Source organism: Pimephales promelas, chromosome 8 (genome assembly GCF_988280905.1).
Source record: "Pimephales promelas chromosome 8, fPimPro1.hap1.1, whole genome shotgun sequence".
NCBI classification, from domain to species: Eukaryota; Metazoa; Chordata; class Actinopteri; order Cypriniformes; family Leuciscidae; genus Pimephales; species Pimephales promelas.
Window position 1 is genome coordinate 21,413,288 of NC_142776.1, and position 21,900 is coordinate 21,435,187.

At 36.1% G+C, this 21,900-nt stretch overlaps 1 protein-coding gene across 6 annotated transcripts in view; it reads left to right on the forward strand.

The window, feature by feature from the left end:
• The first annotated feature begins 12,971 nt into the window (after nucleotides 1-12,971).
• The window catches only part of sap130a (Sin3A associated protein 130 a), a 29,905-nt gene continuing 20,976 nt past the window's right edge, over nucleotides 12,972-21,900 (forward strand). For 2 of the 6 annotated variants that reach the window (XM_089134145.1, XM_089134148.1), the window contains exons 1-3: nucleotides 12,972-12,991; nucleotides 16,918-17,028; nucleotides 19,065-19,336. In XM_089134145.1, coding sequence (XP_088990271.1) covers nucleotides 16,932-17,028; nucleotides 19,065-19,336 — 369 coding nt within the window. In that variant the 5' untranslated portion in view covers nucleotides 12,972-12,991; nucleotides 16,918-16,931. Of the gene's footprint in view, nucleotides 12,992-15,989; nucleotides 16,112-16,917; nucleotides 17,029-19,064; nucleotides 19,337-21,900 lie in introns of those variants that run through there. The other 4 variants (XM_089134146.1, XM_039691512.2, XM_039691513.2 and 1 more) reach the window with 4 other exon arrangements.

Sequence of the window (21,900 nt, forward strand, 5' to 3'; positions counted from 1 at the left end):
AACCTCCAAGAGTGTGGATGGAGTGAATTTCCCTCATCGACTCTTTCCCCTTTTCATTTCCAAAGAAGGTTATGGCTAATTTCAAGTTTGAAAATATACATTCTTTTTTGTCTTATACCTTTGGCAATTGACTTTATGCCCAGCTGCACTACTTCCTGAACTTCAGCCAGCTCCTTGTTTCCTGTCAGCCATTATTGGACAAATTGATTAATTCAGGTGTGCCTGACCTCAGTAGTCATGGCAACAATAATCAGACACACCTGAATTAATTAAGTTTGTCCAATAATGGCGAACAGGAAACAAGGAGCTGGCTGAAGTTCAGGAAGTAGTGCAGCTAGGCATAAAGCCAATTGTTTGAAGCCATCTGTATGGACTCTTAAAGGGACATTGTGTAGGAATTTCTCCCATCTAGCGGTGAAAATGTATTTTGCATTCAAACGAATTGTGCTCTCCAGCGCCTCGCTTTTTCAAATGCGCGTTGCATCCATGGTAGCCATTATGTACCAAAAAGCTATGACAGGATGTCTTCTAATAGCACTTCGTCGAGTGTTCCTTCAGGTTTGTTATTTCAAACAAACAGCAACTTGACACAACGAACAAATGAATGTTACAGTATGAAATACTGACTGTGAAAAACATGAAATATTGTAATGTAACCCAGCAGTAGAACGGAGCCTCTAGTGCATAAACTTGTGGGTACTAAAATTCACAATATTGTAGCAGGTAAAAAAAAACATGTTGATTGTATATAGTTAAGTTAAATAAGTTGAACATTTAAACATAAGAGTTCATTAAAGAAATTAACTGCAAGGATTTATGTTGACGCTTCCCCTTTAAGAAAGTCACACTGAGCGCGTGCAGCTGCGCGCACCATTTTGTACAGCTACAGATGAAGAGTGAACAGATTCATTTTGAGTTTAACTCAATAGACTGTAAAAAATAGGTTTAACTTGAGTAAAGTTGATATTAACACTGTTAATATCATTTAACACTCAAAAAGGATAGATAGCCTACTGATACGTAGTCAGCAACCTAAAGGGAATGCATTTGGGTGAATGACGATTGTTTGGTGAGTTTGGCTCATATTGTTTGATATGCTGTTTAATGGCTTTAAAGAGTTATCAGTTACACGAAAATACTATACTGTTTAACTGTTTTATATCAACAAAAATTGAATGTACGCTGTCTATAGTGAATGTTGTTAAAAATTTATTGTAAGATGTTGGGAGGACAAAATGCCGTTTCACGCCATTTTGTGTTGGGTGCTGGTAATATTATGCTTTGATTTAGTTTTTTGTTTTTCTGAGAGTTAGTTGTATGTATGGATGTTTTTATGACCTGTTATGTAGGTCAGGTTTTATGTTCCAGAAAAAAAAAACGGACAAAGACTCTTCCTTGGAGTGTGCGTGTGCATGACACGCCGTTTCTCCCAGTTCACACGACAACACACAACCGGCGTTTTCAGAAATCTCCACTTTGAGTTTTTAAAAATAATTGTTTTCAGTGATAAAAACGGCGTTTCCGTGTAAATGAGAGGGCAAAACGGAGAGAAATATCGGCGTTTTCCCATCGTGTAAACGGGGCCTAAGATGGCGAGCCAACCCGGATTGTAACCCTCATCTCCTTTCGGTAACCAGGGGACCTGTTGCATCCCCTTTTAACACATTGACAGAGCATAGGAGTGATTGTTGTATTTGGATCGGATTACTATCCTTTTCTCAATTTTTCTCAACTGGATTGGATCTGAGTCTTTTTCCATTGAACACTTTGAACTGTATTATAAAGAAAAGGAAGTACACAGCTTTATTACACACAAACTGAACTTTATTGCATTCATTGCATGAACTGAAAAAAGTGCATTACATATTCTGAAGTGAACTCAAACAAAGTTACATTACCAATTTTTCCATTTTAGTTAGTGGTTCATTGTTTGTTTGGTGTGATTGTGTTGCTTTAAGTGCAACTAATTTGTTTTTCTTCTTTTACCTGTGGGGGAAAAAAGAGGTTAATATAAGAGGAAAAAGAAGTTGATTTATTCCTAATAATTAACAAATTGGGTTAATCACTCAGCTGGGCAGATTTGTGAAATTAAGTAATTTTACAAAATACATATAATTTAAGTATTGTTTCATTATACTCACCTCTTTGTTATTTTTTCCCCTTTTAATTTCTTTTTCATTTGATTCAAAACAATTGTCTATATTGCTGTGTTACAGTAAAGTATCTTTAACGCATTCAACGTATGGACTCTATCATGAGTTTTATGTTTTCCACCCCACTCCTTTAGAACCTAGAATTGATCCAGCGGCTTCAGTGTTGTATCTTAGGACTCAGGTGTGTTACAGTAAGTTATAGCTTTTTTTATTTGTTAAATTCTCTGAAATACGTGCATTGTTAAATATCATCATCAACTTTTAACTATAAATGATTATCTGTCTACAAAATAAAGTAGACAACCAAACAATGAAAAAAATCTATACACCTGGTTCCCGACATTAACTCGTTTTTTGTAATCCCCTCCGGTCACGTTCACTTTTATGATCTATTTTGAACTTTTTTTTGCCGGGGCAGTGACAAGCGCCTTTCACTGCTCTGCTCCTCCGCTTCTGCTGCTTTCATTTACGTTATGCTGGCTCTGAATTGAAATGCGCTGTGGAAACGCGTTGGCCTAGTACTTTTTGTCCCTCGCTGCTATTGAAGTTTTTCAAGATGGCGGAAATACATGGAAGCCTCCGTGGACCTACCCGTCCCATGTATATAAAGATAATACATTCTTCGTTTACGAGGATAAGTCAAATGGTAAAGGACTGCATTTATATAGCGCTTTCACAGACCCAATGGCCACCAAAGCGCTTACATATTGCCTCACATTCACCCATTCACTCACTCATTCATACACCGACGGCGGTGTAATTAAAATAATTGGCAGAGGTATTTGTACCCTATTGAGTACCATATTTATGAATAAAAATGTTGATTTAAAATAATAAAATGCATGAAGTACACATCGTCCCTTTAAATAAACCCACAGGCCTAAAATCATAAAACAATTACAATTATATAATCGAAACTAAGAGAGTGTAAAATTCATCTGTAGAAATTTCAAGAGATTAGACAACAAACAAACAAAAAGCCTTGAAACCAATTAGCTTCTTCAGACTAACCTGACAGCACAAAAGGGCTCCACAAATGGAGGGTGTGGAACTTGTGAGTCAGGATAATCTTTTCAGGCAGATGGACCTCTACTATCTGAAAACTGAGTGCTGAAGGTGGAGTAACAGGAAGTGCCGAAAGTATCATCTTCCTGTAGAGATCTGAATCTGACACCTAACATGTTTTGAGGTGGATTATTATGTTTTATGCAATGATCAGTTCAGATCTTATGAGTCAGGGTGAGGTGTATTAAGGTGAGGTAAGTCTCTGTGCAGTCAGTTGTGCTTTAAAAATGTTCATCAGGTTTAACACACGTAAGTGAAATTACTCAGTCAAATTATGAAACTTTGAACAAAAAAGACAAACAATAAAATCCACATTGTCATATCATAGTATAGTCAAATAAGATTCATTTTGAGATGCATATTTCGATCATAGTGTCATGTCCACCACACCTCAATTCTTGTGTTTAAAAGTATTCTGTGACTGTGGTGACATTTTTAACATTTCTGAAATAAAATAGAAGACTCCAGTCTTTTGTCTATCTATCTATCTATCTATCTATCTATCTATCTATCTATCTATCTATCTATCTATCTATCTATCTATCTATCTATCTATCTATCTATCTATCTATCTATCTATCTATCTATCTATCTATCTATCTATCTATCTATCTATCTATCTATCTATCTATAGCACACAATAAATACAGGAATTGTTAATTTCTTTCACCTTTTATTTAGGTTATTGATGTTTAAACTATTTTATGCATAATTTTTATAGTGAAAAACAAACATTTGGTTCTGGACAAGAGTAAAACAATGAAATGTAAACATAAAAGACATAGCAAAAGTAGGCTAAATGATGAAGGCACCTTTAACTTTTTTATAGGCTGTTGGCTAAGTTATAGGCTAAATCTCATTAAAGTCTTAATGAGATCTAGCCTATAACTAAAAAAAAAAAAAAAACATTTTTAAAATAAAAATCAACCCATGGGGCATAAAATAGTCTGACATTGAAGACACTATGTTTTATAGGAATTTGAATGGCACATCCAATCTGTATTTATAATTATTTTACATGTATTTTTGAACAGGTAGGTTGATAAAGACAAAACTCGTAATGCAATTTTCAGTGTACAGAAAGCATCCTTTCCGGGGGCCTGTTTCAGAAAGGAGGTTAAGTGAAAACTCTGAGTATGTTAACCCTGAAATGAGGGAAATTCTGGGTTTTCCGTTTCAGAAAGTGGGGTATATCAAACCCGAGAAAGCAGAGTAAGTCAAGCCCGTTTCTGAAAGAGAGGTAACTTATCATTTACCATGGTAACTTACTCTGTGAACCTAACCTGGTCGGGAGCAGGTTTTCTTCAGTAAACCCAGAGTTTCTTGCGGTCTCCTCCCCTTTTTTAAAGAGGAAGTGCTGTTTAAACACCAACAATAATACTAAAATGTATTTACACATTCTTTAAGCAATTATATTGTTTGTCCATGGTTTAATTGACTAAATCTGTTTTGCAGCACTTTGCCAAAAAAATGAAAGGATTAAAACGTTTGCTAAACTTTTATTTGATTACCCCCGTTTTTGATAATATATTTCTATTAAATCATTAAAAAAAATGGAATAAAAAACATTTAATAGAACTCAATTAATTTTTCAAACATAATTCAATAAGCTATTAATGATAAAAAATAAGATGTTAATCTTATTCATAATCAATTATTGAAGTTAGTTGATTACAAATGTTTTATTGAAGAAATGTTTAATTTATTTAACTGTCATTTTAACTGATGATAATAATAACAGTAATTTAAGACTGCAGTTTATATTAATAATAAACCGTGATATTTTCTGAGACGGTTCTCATACTGTGAGTCCCCCACTGTTAAACAAGTTACTCAGCAACTTTTACTCATGTTTTAATTTAACTACTTTTTACTTAAGTATATTTTTAGACTTGTATTTTTACTTTTACTTAAGTAAAAATTTATCAAAGTAATAGTAGCCTACTTTAGGTTGAATAACATTCTTCCAGTTTCACTTCTGATATTATAACAGTAAGTTACTCTAAAATAGTTATGAATTATTAAAAGCATATGACATCTTCAACGGTGTAGTTAGATTAATGTAATAATGACTATCTCTAGAAAGTATTGGTCTATAGGCTACATATTACTAAATCCTATATCAACCTCAACCACTTGATTAATACGAGGAGAGACAAGAAACTGCACTTTTAATGCTTTCAAATTAACAATATACAATTGCATGAATTATTCTTGAATTGATCAGGTGTATAGAGGGAGAAGGTTACATAAAAAATATACCTTTTAAAATGTATGTTAAATCCACTATTGTTGTATACTGAATTGGTCTATAGTATGCAGTAGCCTATTTAATGTAATCATATGCATCATATTTTATTTTAAATTACAGAAGAGTAATCCCTTCAATTAAATAACAATATTTAGATTACTTGGTAATTAATTACACCCAACACCTCTTTTTGTCTGGCGCTGTTGCCATGGTGACTCATAATATCTGCGCTCCATTGATAATGGCTTTTTATATAGTTGTGGTGCACACGCTTAACTCAGAGTCAGTCAACTCAGAGTTGATTGAACTAACTCATTTCAGCTGTTCTGTAACCGAAAACTTGGAGTTTCCCATCTCAGGGTAAGCCAACTCCGAGTTCAAGCTTTAACTCAGAGTTGGTTGAACCTCCTTATTGAAACGGGGCCCCAGATCACTTACGTAAGCTGGAAGTCTCGATGAGGCCAAATCTCACCGTGACTCTTTTCTAAAGATAGCCTAATTATGATCTGTTATTATGCCTCTAGCCTATAGAGAACATCCATCGACTTACATCAGGAGATCCACGGGAAGGTCAGACATGCCTGACGGATGCCAGACTGATGAAGTGTTCAAATTACCTGGCAAAAGGGTCAAAGCATCTAGTTGCAGCATTGCAAATATGAATTAGTCATTGCGAAGTGTCTGCAACCTGTATTATTTTTCATGCTGTGTATTATGAAATGTTAAAATAGCAATCAGTTTTCAAATGTTCTCATGTTTGTAAGGAAACTCTTCTGAATTCCATGCTTTCATTGAAACAAGTTCAGATACAGTTTGTTTTACCCCCATGTGATGATTTTTCCCAGTAACAGCATACCATGTTAACCCAGATAAGGTCCTTGCACTGCAATGTAATGCATGCTGGAATGTTCACTATGCTGTTTCACAAGAGCTCAATCCAGGTCAGACACTGACAGGTGAGGATGGACAGTGTCCACGTGCTCTCGCCTCATGTTTGAGCATGGCATAGAGAGAATGTGGATAAAAATGGCTTTTTATAAGTGCCCTCTCATCTTAACCTTTGTGGTACATTAAAGTGCATAATGCATGTTGGCATGCGTTTTTTCTTGCCAACATGATTTTTTCTTGCGCATGAGTCTTGTTACCAGTTCATGAACAGAAGAATCCAAGCACCCTGTTTTGGGGCCTGTCAAATGTGAATTGGTATAATTCTCCCCACACCAAACAATTTAGGAAATGTTTATTTTCATTTTTTTTTTTTCCCACTGCTGTGCTGCTGTCTTGATTCTGGTGGTCAAAACTGGCTGAAGTCAATACGCGTAACATTGCTTTTGTGTGTGTGTGTGTGTGTGTGTGTGAAATGAATGTGCTATTTTTTTATTTAATATTTTATATTTTGAGGTAATTTCATGATTTCAAACAATATTCACTGTTAATTTCTATATAGAAAAAATATAATAAATAAGAATAAACCCCTATTATGATATTTAATTAATTCAGTAATTACAAAATAAAGCAAACATAGCAAATAACTAAATGATTCAAGTTCATCTTTTGACATATCATTCAAAGTAAAAACACTTTTCTTCCAAAGTGTGCTTTACTTCTTACTGAAATAAATGTGCAAATGTGCAATCTTATATTCTGCAACTTCTATAATTATATATCTCAGAACCATAAAACAAGCAGAATATCACATAAAACAGACTACGGGTGATATAATTCCTTTTCTGCCATTGATTTTTAACCTATTCCCATTGTAAACATGAGGAAGACCGCGCTCAACAACAAAGCTATACTTTCCAAAGTCAGACACATTGTGTTTTCATCTCAGAGTTGTGGAAGTTTTAAACCTGTCACAAAATAAATTATTTTACTCTTGCATAAGGGAATTTGCATAATGTGTAATGCATAACCTAACCAACTGTCCTGACCCCATGCGTGCACATTTAAGGTTGTGTTTTTTTGCACTCTCCAGGCCTTTACCACAATTTATAAGTATTTATTGAATTCATTGCAATACCTTCAAAAACAGGGTAAAGGAAATCATGAATGTTTCAGTAGTGAGACAAGAGTTTTTATCTTTTTAACTGTCCTGGATCTTGTATTTCTGATATGCAGACAACTATTGCGCAAAAGACAATCATTAAGCAACAAACCAGTCGGAGCTTAGATAGTAGTTCATTCACAGATGCTTAAATACAGCCAGGAAAAGTTGAGCAAAAGAAATCTGCTGTCCATCACCTCCCTTTTTATGCTATTTTGCTGGAGCTTTATTGTGAAAGTGAAGCCATTCATGGAAAAATCCAGAGATTACACAATGAGAAAGAGAAACAGAAGGTGAAGCATGTCATGTGGCTTGGTTTAAATCAGATCGCATTTTGTGCCCTTTACTTTAATGTCATGTTTCTTCATGGGGGACTTACCATGTAATAAATGCACATGAATAAAAGCGTCAACTAAAACACTGAATAGAATGTCGACTCAGTGACTTTGAAGATATAATTGTTCAGATTAAGAGAAGGAGATTCCATTAATCCAAATATAGACCCAAAACATGCGAGAAGCACCTTACTTGACAGATGGAAATAACCCCGCTCTCATCAGGAAAAACATTTTTGACTAGAGCACAGCAGTGGCTGTTGCCAAACATCTTGGGTATCCTGACGTAATGCTCCATATATGTGCTAGTAACATGAAGCTAAAGCCATGGGATTGTTGTTCATGCACTGAGACTTTTCAGGTCTAAAACAGTCTGTTGTACCTCCTAACCTCATCCTGGGCATTTGCTTATGCAGAATTGATCGCCTCTTTCTATAATAACATGACAATAACATGAGGCATTGCTTTAGCCTCAGACAAATATATCAAGATATTATTGCATGGACATTTGAGAAGGGATAACAACTTTTACTATACTGCAATTGTTGAGTGAAAATGTTCTTAGAACAACGTTCATGTAACGTCCTTGTGATGTTATTTGTTCTTAAATGATGTTCTCATAATGTTGAATATAAACGTTCTTATAACAGTGTTCATGGAACGTGCTTGTGATGCTATTTGTACTTGACTGATGTTCTTAATACAGTCTCATCCCAAGAAGTCATATAACTGACGTCTTGGGACGTCAACATCAGCCTTTTTTGGGTACCCTTAAACGTTGGTTACATGACGATCCCGGGCCGTCATACAACTGACGCTTTACCTTTAACGCCGGTTAGGTAACGGGGTAGGTTTAGGTCTGGGGTAGGGTTAGGATCCGATAACGTCATCTAACTGACGTTTGGGTACCCTAAAAAGGCGTATGTTGACGTATGGTCAAAAGACGTCCCAAGACATCAGTTATATGACGTCTTGGGATGAGAATTACAGTAAGAGTTCTTCGAACTGTTGATCCTATTGAGAACGTTCTTAGAACAACATTCTCAGATACAAAAATATGTTCTTAGAATGTTTTATAACATTCCCATAAAGAAATTGTTATCTCTGGATGTTTTATGAACATTTCAATCATCTGGGGCTTTTTTTAAGTATTAAAGAACGTTTTTTTCTTTGTTTATGTGACGTTAGAAGAACATTCCATTCTATAATTCTGAAAATGTTATGAAAACGTAATTCTTTCAATGTTTTCTAAACGTTCAAAACATCCAGTTTTTAAAAAATGTTTTAGGAACGTTTTGTCTAACTATTTAACTTTTAAAGAACGTTAGTGAACGTTATGGGAACGCTCTCTATAAGGTTATAAAAAAAACTTGCAGGGAACGGGATTTAAAAATAAAGGGAAAGATCTTGAAAGTTCTCTTTAGGTTATAAAAAAGAACCTAAAGAACATTCCTGGAACGTTCTTATTTGGTTCCCAAAACAACCAAATGGGAACCATATGGGAGCATTAGGGGGAAAGTTCTGTGTTTGTTGGGTTCTTTGTTAGCTGGGATTGAACCCAATGCATTTCACTAATCAATCAGGACTTTGAATTTACATTCTGTAAAGGCAATTCTTCTAATTCTGAACTAAATTCTTTCACTGTCTTTCTATCACTCACAACTCTGCGACTGAACTCCATTCCATGCCATCTTTACACCAACCATCCAGCGTCTCCAGGCAACCATTAAACATTAATCCAGCTAACAAAAATAAGTTGTCAGAACGTTTTGCCAACATTCCCATTGGGTTAGGAAAACATTATTTCGTAATGCTTTTTAAACATTAAAAATGTCCAGTTTTTTTAATTGAGAAAGTTCCCTGCAGGTTATTTTTAGGTTTTCATTTATAACCCAAAGAAAACCTTTCCAGAATGTTCCCTGCGGGCTATTTTTAGGTTTTATTTTACAGTATATTTTAAAGAGAGCTTTCCAAAACATTCCCTGCAAGTTATAGGTGTTTTTACTTCTAAAAGAGAGCGTTCCCAAAACCTTCGCTAACGTTCTTTAAAGGTTTTAGGGGTGTGGTGACAGCGCAGTGGATAAGACACATGCCTTTGGTGTGAGAGACCTGGGGCCTCATTTATAAAACTGTGCATAGGATCCTTACTAAAAGTGTACGTGTGCCCGAAAGCCCCCCCCCAAAAAAATTCAGACTTATAAAACCGTTTGTACCGGAACCTGCGCAAATTTCGCTTTATAAATGCCAGTCAACGAAAGAATGCGCACATGCGTCTCCTCCCCGAAATAACCATATATGGAGATTACTACGCCTAGTTTTACTATGCATATCCTCATCTGCATATCATTTGCATATGATTATTCATCCACGTGATACCATGTTTAACGGTACAAGACGTTAGGAAAATATGAAATATGGATGTGCCATCGCATTATAACAAACATATATTTTTTTAGCCCATCCTTGCCTTGTTTTTGAATAAATAAATCAAATAGCGTTGAATACATGCCATAGAAAGTTTTTCTCAATCTTTTCCACTGGCCAAATAGTATTTTTAGTTGATTTATATTTTTAATGGAAACAGATAGACCTTGTTGTTCATTATTTGCACGTAACAATTTTCTCAGACAATCTGCTATTAGCTATCAGTTAAAACATTAAAACACAGCATGCCAGAGTAAAAGTGTTGCATTGCATTGCATTTGCATCCATAGGTCTATTTCTATATATTGAATACACTTTTTTTTTGTAACTTCTCAGTAATGATTTCATGTAGCCTAGTTTAAGTGTTTAACTCCATTAATGAGAATGGCATATTTAATATAAATGTTTATATAAGTAAAACATAGTTTTGTATTTATTTGTATTTTATTAGGAAAATACTTTGGTTTGATGTGTATATTTTTTGATTAGATCAGATAGCATTTTAAGGTGTAATATGGTGATTTTACAATGTGCCCCTGACATGTTACAATGTGGGGCATGTTGTCACATTTCACTTCCATTCTTGCAGGGTAAATCAAGAAAAAAGTACAAAGTCAAAAAGTGTTTCGTCCCATCATACAGGCACATGGATTCTCTTACAATTGCTATGCTGATGACACCCAGATCTACCTCTCATTTCAACCAGATGATCCCACAGTAGCTGCACGTATCTCAAGCTGTCTGGCGGACATCTCGGCATGGATGAAGGAACATCACCTGCAGCTCAACCTGGCTAAGACTGAACTTCTCGTCCACCCTGCCAATCCGTCTCTACAGCACGACTTCACTATCCAGCTTGATTCTTCCTCAATCACCCCATCAAGGTCGGTCAGAAAACTTGGAGTAATCTTTGATGACCAGCTGACCTTCTCAGACCATATTACAAAGACAGTTTGATCATGCAGGTTTGCAATGCACAACATCAGGAAGATCAGGCCTTTCCTAACTGAGCAGGCGACACAGCTTCTTGTCCAGGCATTTTTCTAGGCTTGATTACTACAATGCTCTTCTGGCTGGATTTCCATCATGTTCAAATAAACCTCTACAAATAATCCAGAATGCTGCTGCTCGTCTTGTCTTCAACGAGCCCAAAAGGGCCCACATCACTCCTCTGTTCATCTCTCTGCACTGGCTGCCACTCACTGCTCGCATCAAGTTCAAGGTGTTAACACTTGTTTACAGATTGACCACTGGCTCAGCTCCCTCTTGTTTTCACTCGCTCCATCGAGTCTACATCCCGACCAGAAGCCTATGATCGATCAATGAGCGGCGACGGCTTGTGGTACCATCACAAAAAGCCACAAAATCACTCTCTAGAATATTCTCATTCACAGTTCCATGCTGGTGGAACGATCTACCTATCATCATCTGGAATGCAGAATCCCTGACAGCATTCAAAAGACAACTGAAAACTCATCTCTTCCGTGAGCACTTAATATAAAAAGAAAAAAAAAACTTGCCTGGTTTATACTACTCTGAGTAATGATTGAACTTTGTATTTTGAGCACTTCTCGTGTTGTTGTTGCCTCTTAACGATGACTTGTTTGATTTAGTCCTCAGATGTAAGTTGCTTTGGATAAAAGCATCTGCTAAATGACTTAATTTAAATGTAGGCTTAAATGTAAATGTTACGTTGTGCCCCGCTTTCCCCCTACGCCTCTTTCAGGGCCTGTTTTGTGCGTACGCAACGGTTATAAATGAGGCCCCAGCTAACAATTTCAACATCCTGTATGAAGGGGTCAATACAGTACTGAGCAATTACATTTAATCCATTTTTAAAAACGTTCAACAGAACCCTCTTGATGTTTTAGACACACCACAGCCGCTTTTTGTTGGAATACTTTATTTAAAATATATATATAAAAAAATAGCTGCACATCTTGTAAATTTTAAGGATTGTATTGCTATCTGCACTGATTCCTTTTCCAGGATTTTAACTGTTGATAGTCCTGATATGTAGGCCTACTGACATAATTTTTTATAGCATATAGATCTAGGGAACTTGATGTTTGTTGTTTAGATTTAGCGTTGATGAAGTCCTGATTAGGTTAGTCTTCCAAATTCAGTTTAGGTATGCCATCTAGTGGAGAGAATAAAGACACTTTTTCAAAGATAGGCTATAAAATTATAAAAACAATAGGGCCTGAAATAGGTCCCAAATCTGGCTACACTGCAGCTAAACTATAAAGTTTATGACACTTGCAATTGATTCATCATGTTTTACCATATGTTTTAGGATTCTTTGAAATGCCCTGTAGAATGTATTTCTCACAACAAGGCAGTGGAATCATGAAATTTTTCTAAATTTAATTAGACTACTAAATCAATTTCTTCTTCTGACTACCCACCCCCACCCAAGGGGTTGCATCTTTGCAACTTTTTCAGGATATTTCTGCATCCTTGTCTGAAAAAAATATGATTTTATTGTGTGTGTTTTTTCCATATAGCTGATGCTGCATAACTATAATCTATATGCTGCTGTGCAGGAATATCTATATGCAGCGTGAAGTCACTATTGGGGTAGGCTATTAAAATATTTTCCCAAGAATGTCATGTCTGCAACATGTTTTATTTGTCTTTATGATTTATAATTTCAAGTTATTTGCGTGTTCTCTTCTCATTCAGGATGTGGTCTTCGGAGAGTCTATCTTGGCAGGTGAGATCGACTCCTCTCACGATTTATAAGAACAATCTCTGACAGTCCTAGCAAAGTGTATTTCACATTGTGGGCCCCGGCCTTGCACCCAGCGCAATTGACTTTGTACATCGACGCATGTATCATTTATTATTTTGCATCCGTGCAAAGTGGACTTCCCTCCACAGACGCACGACAGGTGTCGTGGCGAAAAGTGATGGTCCGCCGAAAATATGGCCGGCCGCGGGAGCGCGCGCAGCGTGTATCGCCCATTCTCTTTACGAATGCAGTTGCTTTTATGTGGATTTAAACATCACCCAGGGGGAGAGCGGGGCTGGTTGGGTCGAGGGTTGGTTGGCACACGGTTCAATTCTAGTACACCAGAGGGTGCTGCCACAAAAATCTGACATTAAAATGACTGCCCTCTTGACCTGAACACACCCATTTACTAAAATCATTGAACTTTCACTAACTGTTCAGGTGAGGATAACTTTTCTATTTTACTGTGTTAAAACAAAAAAAACCTTCTCCCCACTAAATACATTTTAGAACTATGATGGATAGAGATAATATAAAATGTAAGGATTCCAGTTGATATAGATAGGATCAGCTATATTTTGATATGAAATTTAAAAGTCTCTGATGAGTGATGCTAGGTGGCTAACATAATTTCAGTAAAGAGGTGTGTCCTAATATGGGTGGGGTTGGTTGACACACTGATTTGGGGGTTGGTTGGCACATATGTCATTATAGCCAATTGGTTATAAATGTATTAATTTATGCATTTTACATATGTTAAAACATAACATATATACATATAAATATATATAAATATATAAATATTATAATAATACTATTATATGTTGTATATTTATAAATATGGTCATATAATTATAATATCATCAAAAAGTTGATTTATTTTAGTAATTCCATTCAAAAAGTGAAACTTGGATATTATATTCATTCATTAGGCTACACACAGACTGATATATTTAAATTTTTATTTCCTTTAATTGTGATGATTAAAACTGACAACTCATGACAATCCCAAATTCAGTATCCCAGAAAATTAGAATATTATTGAGACCAATACAAAAAAAAAAAGAAGAAGATATTTAGAAATGTTGGCCAACTGAAAAGTATCAACATGAAAAGGTTCAACAGCACTCAATACTTAGTTGGGGCTCCTTTTGCCTGAATTACTGCAGCAATGTGGCGTGGAGTCAATCAGTCTGTGGCACTGCACAGGTGTTATGAGAGCCCCGGTTGCTCTGATAGTGGCCTTCAGCTCTTCTGCATTGTTGGGTCTGGTGTAGGCTACAGAATTAGACTGAGAGAGACCATTTAGAGGCCTTTGCAGGTGTTTTGAGTTAATTTGCTGATTAGAGTGGCACCAGGTGTCTTCAATATTGAACCTTTTCACAATATTCAAATATTCTGAGATACTGATTTTGGGGGTTTCATTAGTTGTCAGTTATAATCATCAAAATTAAAAGGAATGAACACTTGAAATATATCAGTCTGTGTGTAATGAATAAATTTAATATTCAAATGTAATTTTTTGAATGGAATTACTGAAATAAATAAACTTTTTGATGATATTCTAATTATACGACCAGCACCCGTATACTTTACAAACTGTATTTGTTTTTGGTTTGGTTAAAAATCGGCAGAAATGCTGTTGAATGTTATTCTGCATCTGGTTTGAATAAAATGGTCAAGTTCTTTTTATATTTGTCACCTCATTCTTTGTAACTATTGCATCTGTGCCAACCAACCCCATTGCATGTGCCAACTAACCCCCATAGTGGGGCTGGTTGGCACAGGTGCACAACATCACTTTAATGATGAATAAGACATTTTTAGGAATAATTTATTAACATTAAATATATCTGTTGAGTAGCTGAGATCTTAACCTTTCAGTTGTTACTGGTTAGACTATTTTAACATATAGCATGGCTGAGAAATATGACAGAGAGTGAAAAGTGTGTCAACCAACCCCGCTCTCCCCCTACTTTTGACCTATTAAAATACCTGTAAAGGGCCAATACAACCATAATAATGCAGTATTTCACCTGCCAAAATGTGATTGAAGCCTCTACTTATTGATTGAAAGGTTATTTCTGCCCTGAAATGTGTTACCATTCATGAGGGTTAAATCTGACTGATACTCTCACCCACTACTTTTTGCTTATTAAAATACCGCTAAAAGGCTCAATACAACCATTACACAGTATTTCACCTGCAAAAAAGTGATTGAAGCCTCTAGGCTACTTATTGATTGAAAGGTTATTAAAAGTAGTGGGTGAGTAGTAATCAGTCAGATTTAACCCTCGTAACTGCCCAGCCAGAGCAGCTTTTTTATAGCCTAACTCTTTAATAACAAGAATGCTATAAACTTGCTTCTTTAATCTTTTGTATACAATCTTATTGAATAATTGCCCTTTTAATTTTATTTCTTTGAATATGTAATTGTCATTTTTGCCATAAGATGCCACCATGTTCTTTTGTTCTTTTAAGATTATTTATTTATTAATATTTTTTTATCTAGAATGAGCACTGTAAGTTTGTAATAAGATTTGACGTTATTGATTTGTTTATTTGCTTTATTTCTCAATAATAATAAAAAAAACTTTGATATAGCCCATATGCTAAAAAGAGATTGAGAATTAATGAAACAAATTAATAAGTGGAGATTGAAAATTTTAAATAGCCTATAGAATTCAAAATCAACTTTCAGTTATGCATTTCTTTTAATATGCCTAATTTTGCATTTCTCTAAACTTTTTTGTTTTATCATTTTTGCATTGATAAGTGAATGTATTTAATTATTTATTTTAAATAATCGCATATAATTATTTATATATTTATTTACATGTATTATTTCGTGATCTTAAGGCCACAAGCACACATAAACTGGCAAAAATTGCGTATTTACAGTCAAATAATAAACAGAGACGAAAAAAATAAGAAAAAAAGTAGAGAAGCAAAATCAAAGAAAAAAAAAACATAAACATACGTGAACACTGATGCAGTTCGCATGGGATTTTATTTTGAAATCCTTTGCGCCGGTCCGCCATTTCGTGCTTTTTGGTTGATGCAGTGTTCACACTATGGAGTGGGAATAGCTTCAGAGACACGGTAGTATTTGCAATGTGTTTTATGATTTTTTTTTCCGTATATTTTTATAGTTTCTATTTATGTTTGTAGTACATGTACATATTTCTTATCATGCAATAACCCTGATATATAAACTGCACTTCATAAACAGATTCAAATAAGCTTTTGTCAACCAGCAATGGAACAGAGAAAAATAGCGCCTCTGTTTTGATCTATAACATTTACTATGTTATCATGGTTTGACGACTGGTTGTATGATTTACATCCGTAACCGGTTTAGTTTCGTGAAGTAAACATTAAAGCACCAAAAGTGACAGGTTTCGAAATCAGCTAGTGTTTATCACGGTATAAATTGAAGAAGAATATTAAAAGTCCCTCAGTATTGATGGATATTTTTTTTATCAATTAGAGCGAATGGAGAGTAATTTGTTGTATCGCATCGATCGTAGTTTGTTGTTTATTTAATTCGTTAATGTGTTTTCTTTGCAAGTAATTCCTGGTCTGTGTCAACAACACAACATGTTCCATCCTGAACTCTCTGTTGTTGAATGAGGCGTCCCTCGTGCGTTAGATCCAGCCGTAATTAACGTTAGACGTACCATAATGATCTCATCTAACGTTAGGTCTTTCAGATTGCTTGAAAAGTACTGGCAGGTTGAAGTATAGTTTGAAGTAAACTCTGTTGTACAGTAGTGGCCCTTAAGAAGCAGGATTTCACATCTGCTCTAGTCTAAAAGGACACTGTTTGTCTAGTTCTTTTCGATTTGTGATATTTTTATTTGCACTTAATACAGTAAGATATTAAACTTGCTTAACTTTCCTCACAGCTAATACACAGAAGATGAGCTCTCAGCAGTTTCCTAGGGCTGCGCTGCCTCCTGCTGGGGCCGGACCGGGTCAGACTTCTACTGACAGCAGCGTTTTAGGGACACACTCAGGTAGGATTGTGATACCACCACCAGACCATCTAGTTTGAGATGGGGTTGTCACTACACCAGCATTCCAGTAGTAGGTACTTGGTACTGAAAGAAAAACTAATATTGATGACAAAAAAAAAGCTGAAATAACAACCATGAAACTAGTGCCATCAAATTAATTTGAGGTTAATCGATTAAAAAAATAGTGTTTATATAATATGTGTATATATGTATTTTATTTATTATATATTTGTGTGTGTATATATATATATATATATATATATATATATATATACACACACACACACACACACAAACACAGGGCCTGAAGTTAACTTTTTAAAAAAAAATAAAAAATTCACCTGCCACAGAGACTTTTTACCAGCCATTTTCTTTTTTTTCCTATTTTTTGCCTCATAAAGGTAACCCCCCCCCCCCCCCCGAGAATTTCACAATATTGTTCTTTATCTTGTAAGAATACACATTTAAGTGCTGTCAAGTAATAATAACTCTAAAAACATACATTTAAAAAAAATCTTATCTGTGCAACTGTCCTGTAGCCTACGTCAGTGTTACATTATCTCATCCCATCTCACCAGCAGTTTAATACTCGCACATCCAAACGTAGTCTAGTCAGAAAAGGGCCTCATCTTCTTTCTGAACGCATGAACGTTCCGAAACAGCAGTCGCTGTCATAAATCAGCCGCTCACAAACCTTGCCATTGTCGCCAGTTGTCCACTTTGTATTAAAATGTCTTTTTACTTTTCTTTGACTCATCTCCGCCAATAGCAAAATTCACCTGCATTTGGCAGGTGGTCAGGTGTTAATTTCAGGCCCTGTGTATACTGTGTTTGACCCCTTTTCGACTTCAGAACTGCCTTAATTCTACGTGGCATTGATTCAACAAGGTGCTGAAAGCATTCTTTAGAAATATTGGATCATATTGATAGGATAGCATCTTGCAGTTGATGGAGATTTGTGGGATGCACATCACGTTCCACCACATCCCAAAGATGCTCTATTGGGTTGAGATCTGGTGACTGGGGGCCATTTTAGTACAGTGAACTCATTGTCATGTTCAAGAAACCAATTTAAAATGATTCGAGCTTTGTGACATGGTGCATTATCCTGCTGGATGTAGCCATCAGAAGATGGGTGGCCATAAAGGGATGGACATGGTCAGAAAAAAAATACATAGGGGTAAGGGGTTCAAATGTCGGTCGCCAGTACAATAGCCAAAGAGGGACATACCCGTTAATTCAAGCTTCGCGTTTACGTTTGAGTTAACACTCATGGACGAGGTCGAACTGGAAGCCATGTTAATCTTGACCTATCAGGCAAAAAGTGCATTTACATGCATGTTCTAAGCCCGATCATGCATAATAAGCTGACAATGCGTGTTGTCATGTAAATATATTAACCCATTTTCACTGTTATGACTGCTTTATATGATGTAACGATTAATTTCTTTCAGGCTTTTATTCACATATAAACACACAGAGAGTGCATCACATGGTAAACACAGAATCTCGTTCATATGTGTGCGCGTCACACGCTATGCATGCATCATGTGAATGGCTTTGTGTGTGTGTGTATCATGTGTTGTTCAGATATAAATGAAAAGGCCAATTTAAATCTGTTCATCATATGAAGCGACCGTATCTCCTCAGAAGAAAAACGCTTTGGTTACCTAGACTTTCAATAGAGGGACAGACAGACAGCTCTCAGGTTTCATTAAAAATATCTTAATTTGTGTTTCGAAGATGAACAAAAGTCGTATGGGTTTGGAACAACATGAAGGTGAGTAAATGATGACCGAATTAAATTTTTTGGGTGAACTATCTATTTAATGAGATAGTTAAGCAATTTAAAGTTAATGCAGTGTCACAATTATTGATATTTAAATGTCTGAGTTATGATTGACACAAAGAACCACAGAAAACCTGTCCATGTTCATCTGTAGGGATCTTTTTATTAGCAACATCCTAGTACTGAAGTACGAGTATTTTTGACATACCAATCGGCATGACATAATATGTTGAATATTGTGTTACAGTAGGCAGTGAGGACAGCAGGCTTGAAGTGGATCACCCTCAGGATCCTCCACCTGGCAGCAGCAGCGGCAGCACTTGTGGAATTGCATCATTCCGTGATGATAAGCAGGAGACGGTGGTGGTCAGGCCCTACCCACAGGTCCAAGCCCTCGGCCAGCCCCCTGCTCTGCCCCAGCATGTGCCTATCCAGCCCAGCCCTTCAGTAACTGTGGCCGCCCCATCAGTCCGTCTACTGCAGGGCCAGCTGTCCAACGTCAGTGAGGCCTCTGTAAAGGTCATTTATTTTCTCTTTCTTGGGTGTTGTGATTCTGTCAAAATATTAAAATATGCATTTTAGTCCCTGCCTCCACTCACTCACACGAGATCAGAATACCTGATCTACTTGCTCAACTTTACTATAGTAAACACAGCATAATGGCAAGTGGAGAATTGGTTTAATTCAGCCATATATGTTTGAACCAGAAAAAGAGAAAAAGAGCGAATTATACAGGCTCGTCAACAAATCAATGTATCAGAATGGTAATGCGATTTATGTATCACTCTTCACAACGTCGGACACATAACGGTAATTGATATGATTAGCCTTTGGCTTGACTGTGTTATCAAACAGCTAATATTGTGTTGCTAATGTTACACAAACCAATGTTTCTGTTCACCATCTGAGAGCCAGACAGCTGCCTTCTGAAAAACAGTATCCTTAGAAACGCTTTGAACATCATAGAAAGACAATGGAGAAAGGCATATAGTTCCTCATTACGTCGTAATATACATCTTATACATAATTCACCCGCTATATTGCTAAGTGTCCAAGATTTTTCATATTAACAGAAAAACATTCCAGGATAACCTGGCTTCTCTTGAGACTCACTCCCCTTCTTCACAGCAGTTAAAGGGGCAGTGTGTAATTTTTAGCGACATCTAGTGGTTCGGTTGCGAGTTGCACTAAGCCCACTGCTCACCCCTCCCTTTCGAAGAAGCTACGGTGGCTAAAACAGGACAAACATATTGTCGTCTGAGACAGCAGAGAATAGCCAGAGTAGGCCAAGAGCGTGTAACATTGTCACTGTTTCTGTACCTCAGTTCATTATAAACAAATTTACAAAGCCATAGTCAGCTGATTGTCTCACGAACGTAAACAGCACATTTCTCCCCACATAGCAAACCCATAATACAGTGTGGGAGAAGAACCACATGAAACTATGCAACTATATATTTATTCTAGCAGGGTAGTAAAAGTTAAGCTGGCTAAATAAAAGCCGTTACTGTGGCTGAGCTGGTTAAAGCGTAAAGCCTTGTTTAAACTTGACGCGTCCGCATGAGCCGAAAGGTTCCGACGCCTCCGCATCCTCTAGACACCATTTACTACACACAATAGGCTTTTTTTCTCTGATTTTGAAAACTCTTCGTGATCAACTTAAATGCTTCCAAGATCGACTTGTCGACCGCGACTGATGGGTTGGTGATTCCTGTAACATACTGTTTTACGGTCAGTGACAAGAGTACTATGTAATCAGCAGTCTCACGAACGTAACCAGCACATTTATCCTCAAATAGCAAAGCTATAACACAGCGAGGGAGAAGAACTAAGTTACATGAAACAATCCAACTACATATTTTACACCACTGACAAGGGAAAAGTCACTACTCGCTGTGTTTATGGCCAGCTTCTAACTTTCTGCTGATTCTCTTTCAAGTTATTGACGAAATGCGCTCTGTAGCATTGTTTGTTCGCTGTCGGCTATGGTAGAAACATGACGTCACAATATGTCGACCTTCATAGATAGGGGGTGCCCACGGTTATGTAGATCAAGATGTATCATTCTAAGGTAATAAAAACATTACAGTTTATTAATTAAGTTCTTTATACACCACTGAAAACTAGGGCTGTGCGATATGGACAAAAAATATGATCACGATTTTTTTTTTTCGATTTCGATTTTTAATCACGATTTTGACACAAACAGACATGCTTTACAATTTTAATGCATTCTGTGTGAATTTGAAACATATTTCCAAAGGAAATCAATTAGAGCTTTATCGTGTAGCACTAAATCTGGTAAAACTTGATATTGCTCTTTGTATTGTTATAAAACACTTTCATGAAAAACAAGATTACAAAAATCAAAAAGATCAATTATTTTTTATATAGTCTACTATAAAATTAAGACATATTAAGTATAGCGCAGATGTTTAATGAGGCATCAACATATGATAGATAGGACAGAACGAAAAAAGGCTATTAATAATCTTTTATTGAGCAAAGTATTTTGATATGATTATGAAAGACTCCAATACAGTGTGGCACTAAGCATTCATCGCGATTTTATTACGATTTCGATTAATCGCACGGCCCTACTGAAAACATAGTCATGAATGTCATATTGCATTTCTGTTAATAGATACTCCATTTTTACACATTGCACCTTTAATGATACTAAAGCCCGCCCACACTGAAAAATGAAAGCGTTTTGAATCCTTTCCAACTTGAAGAATCAAGGTGAAACAACTTGGTGTAAAGGGTAGAGTACCTTGATTATAGGGATACCAGGCATGGTGAAATAATATATGTAACAACACGATGCTGACTAATTTCAATTTAATGTGTAGACCCATATGATGAAATCAGGGGCCGGTAACATAAACTGTTAAGACTAGTCTCACAAGTTAGCCATCAATTTCATAACTTTAAGTCAGTTCCATATAAACGTAGATTGGCCTAATTTGATACCAAAAAGTAAGATTGACTGCCCCTTGACTAAATGCTAGTGGTTCATACTAGATCTTGAGATAATGACTTTACATAATGGCTAGCCTATGCAACTGGCCCCAAACATTTGA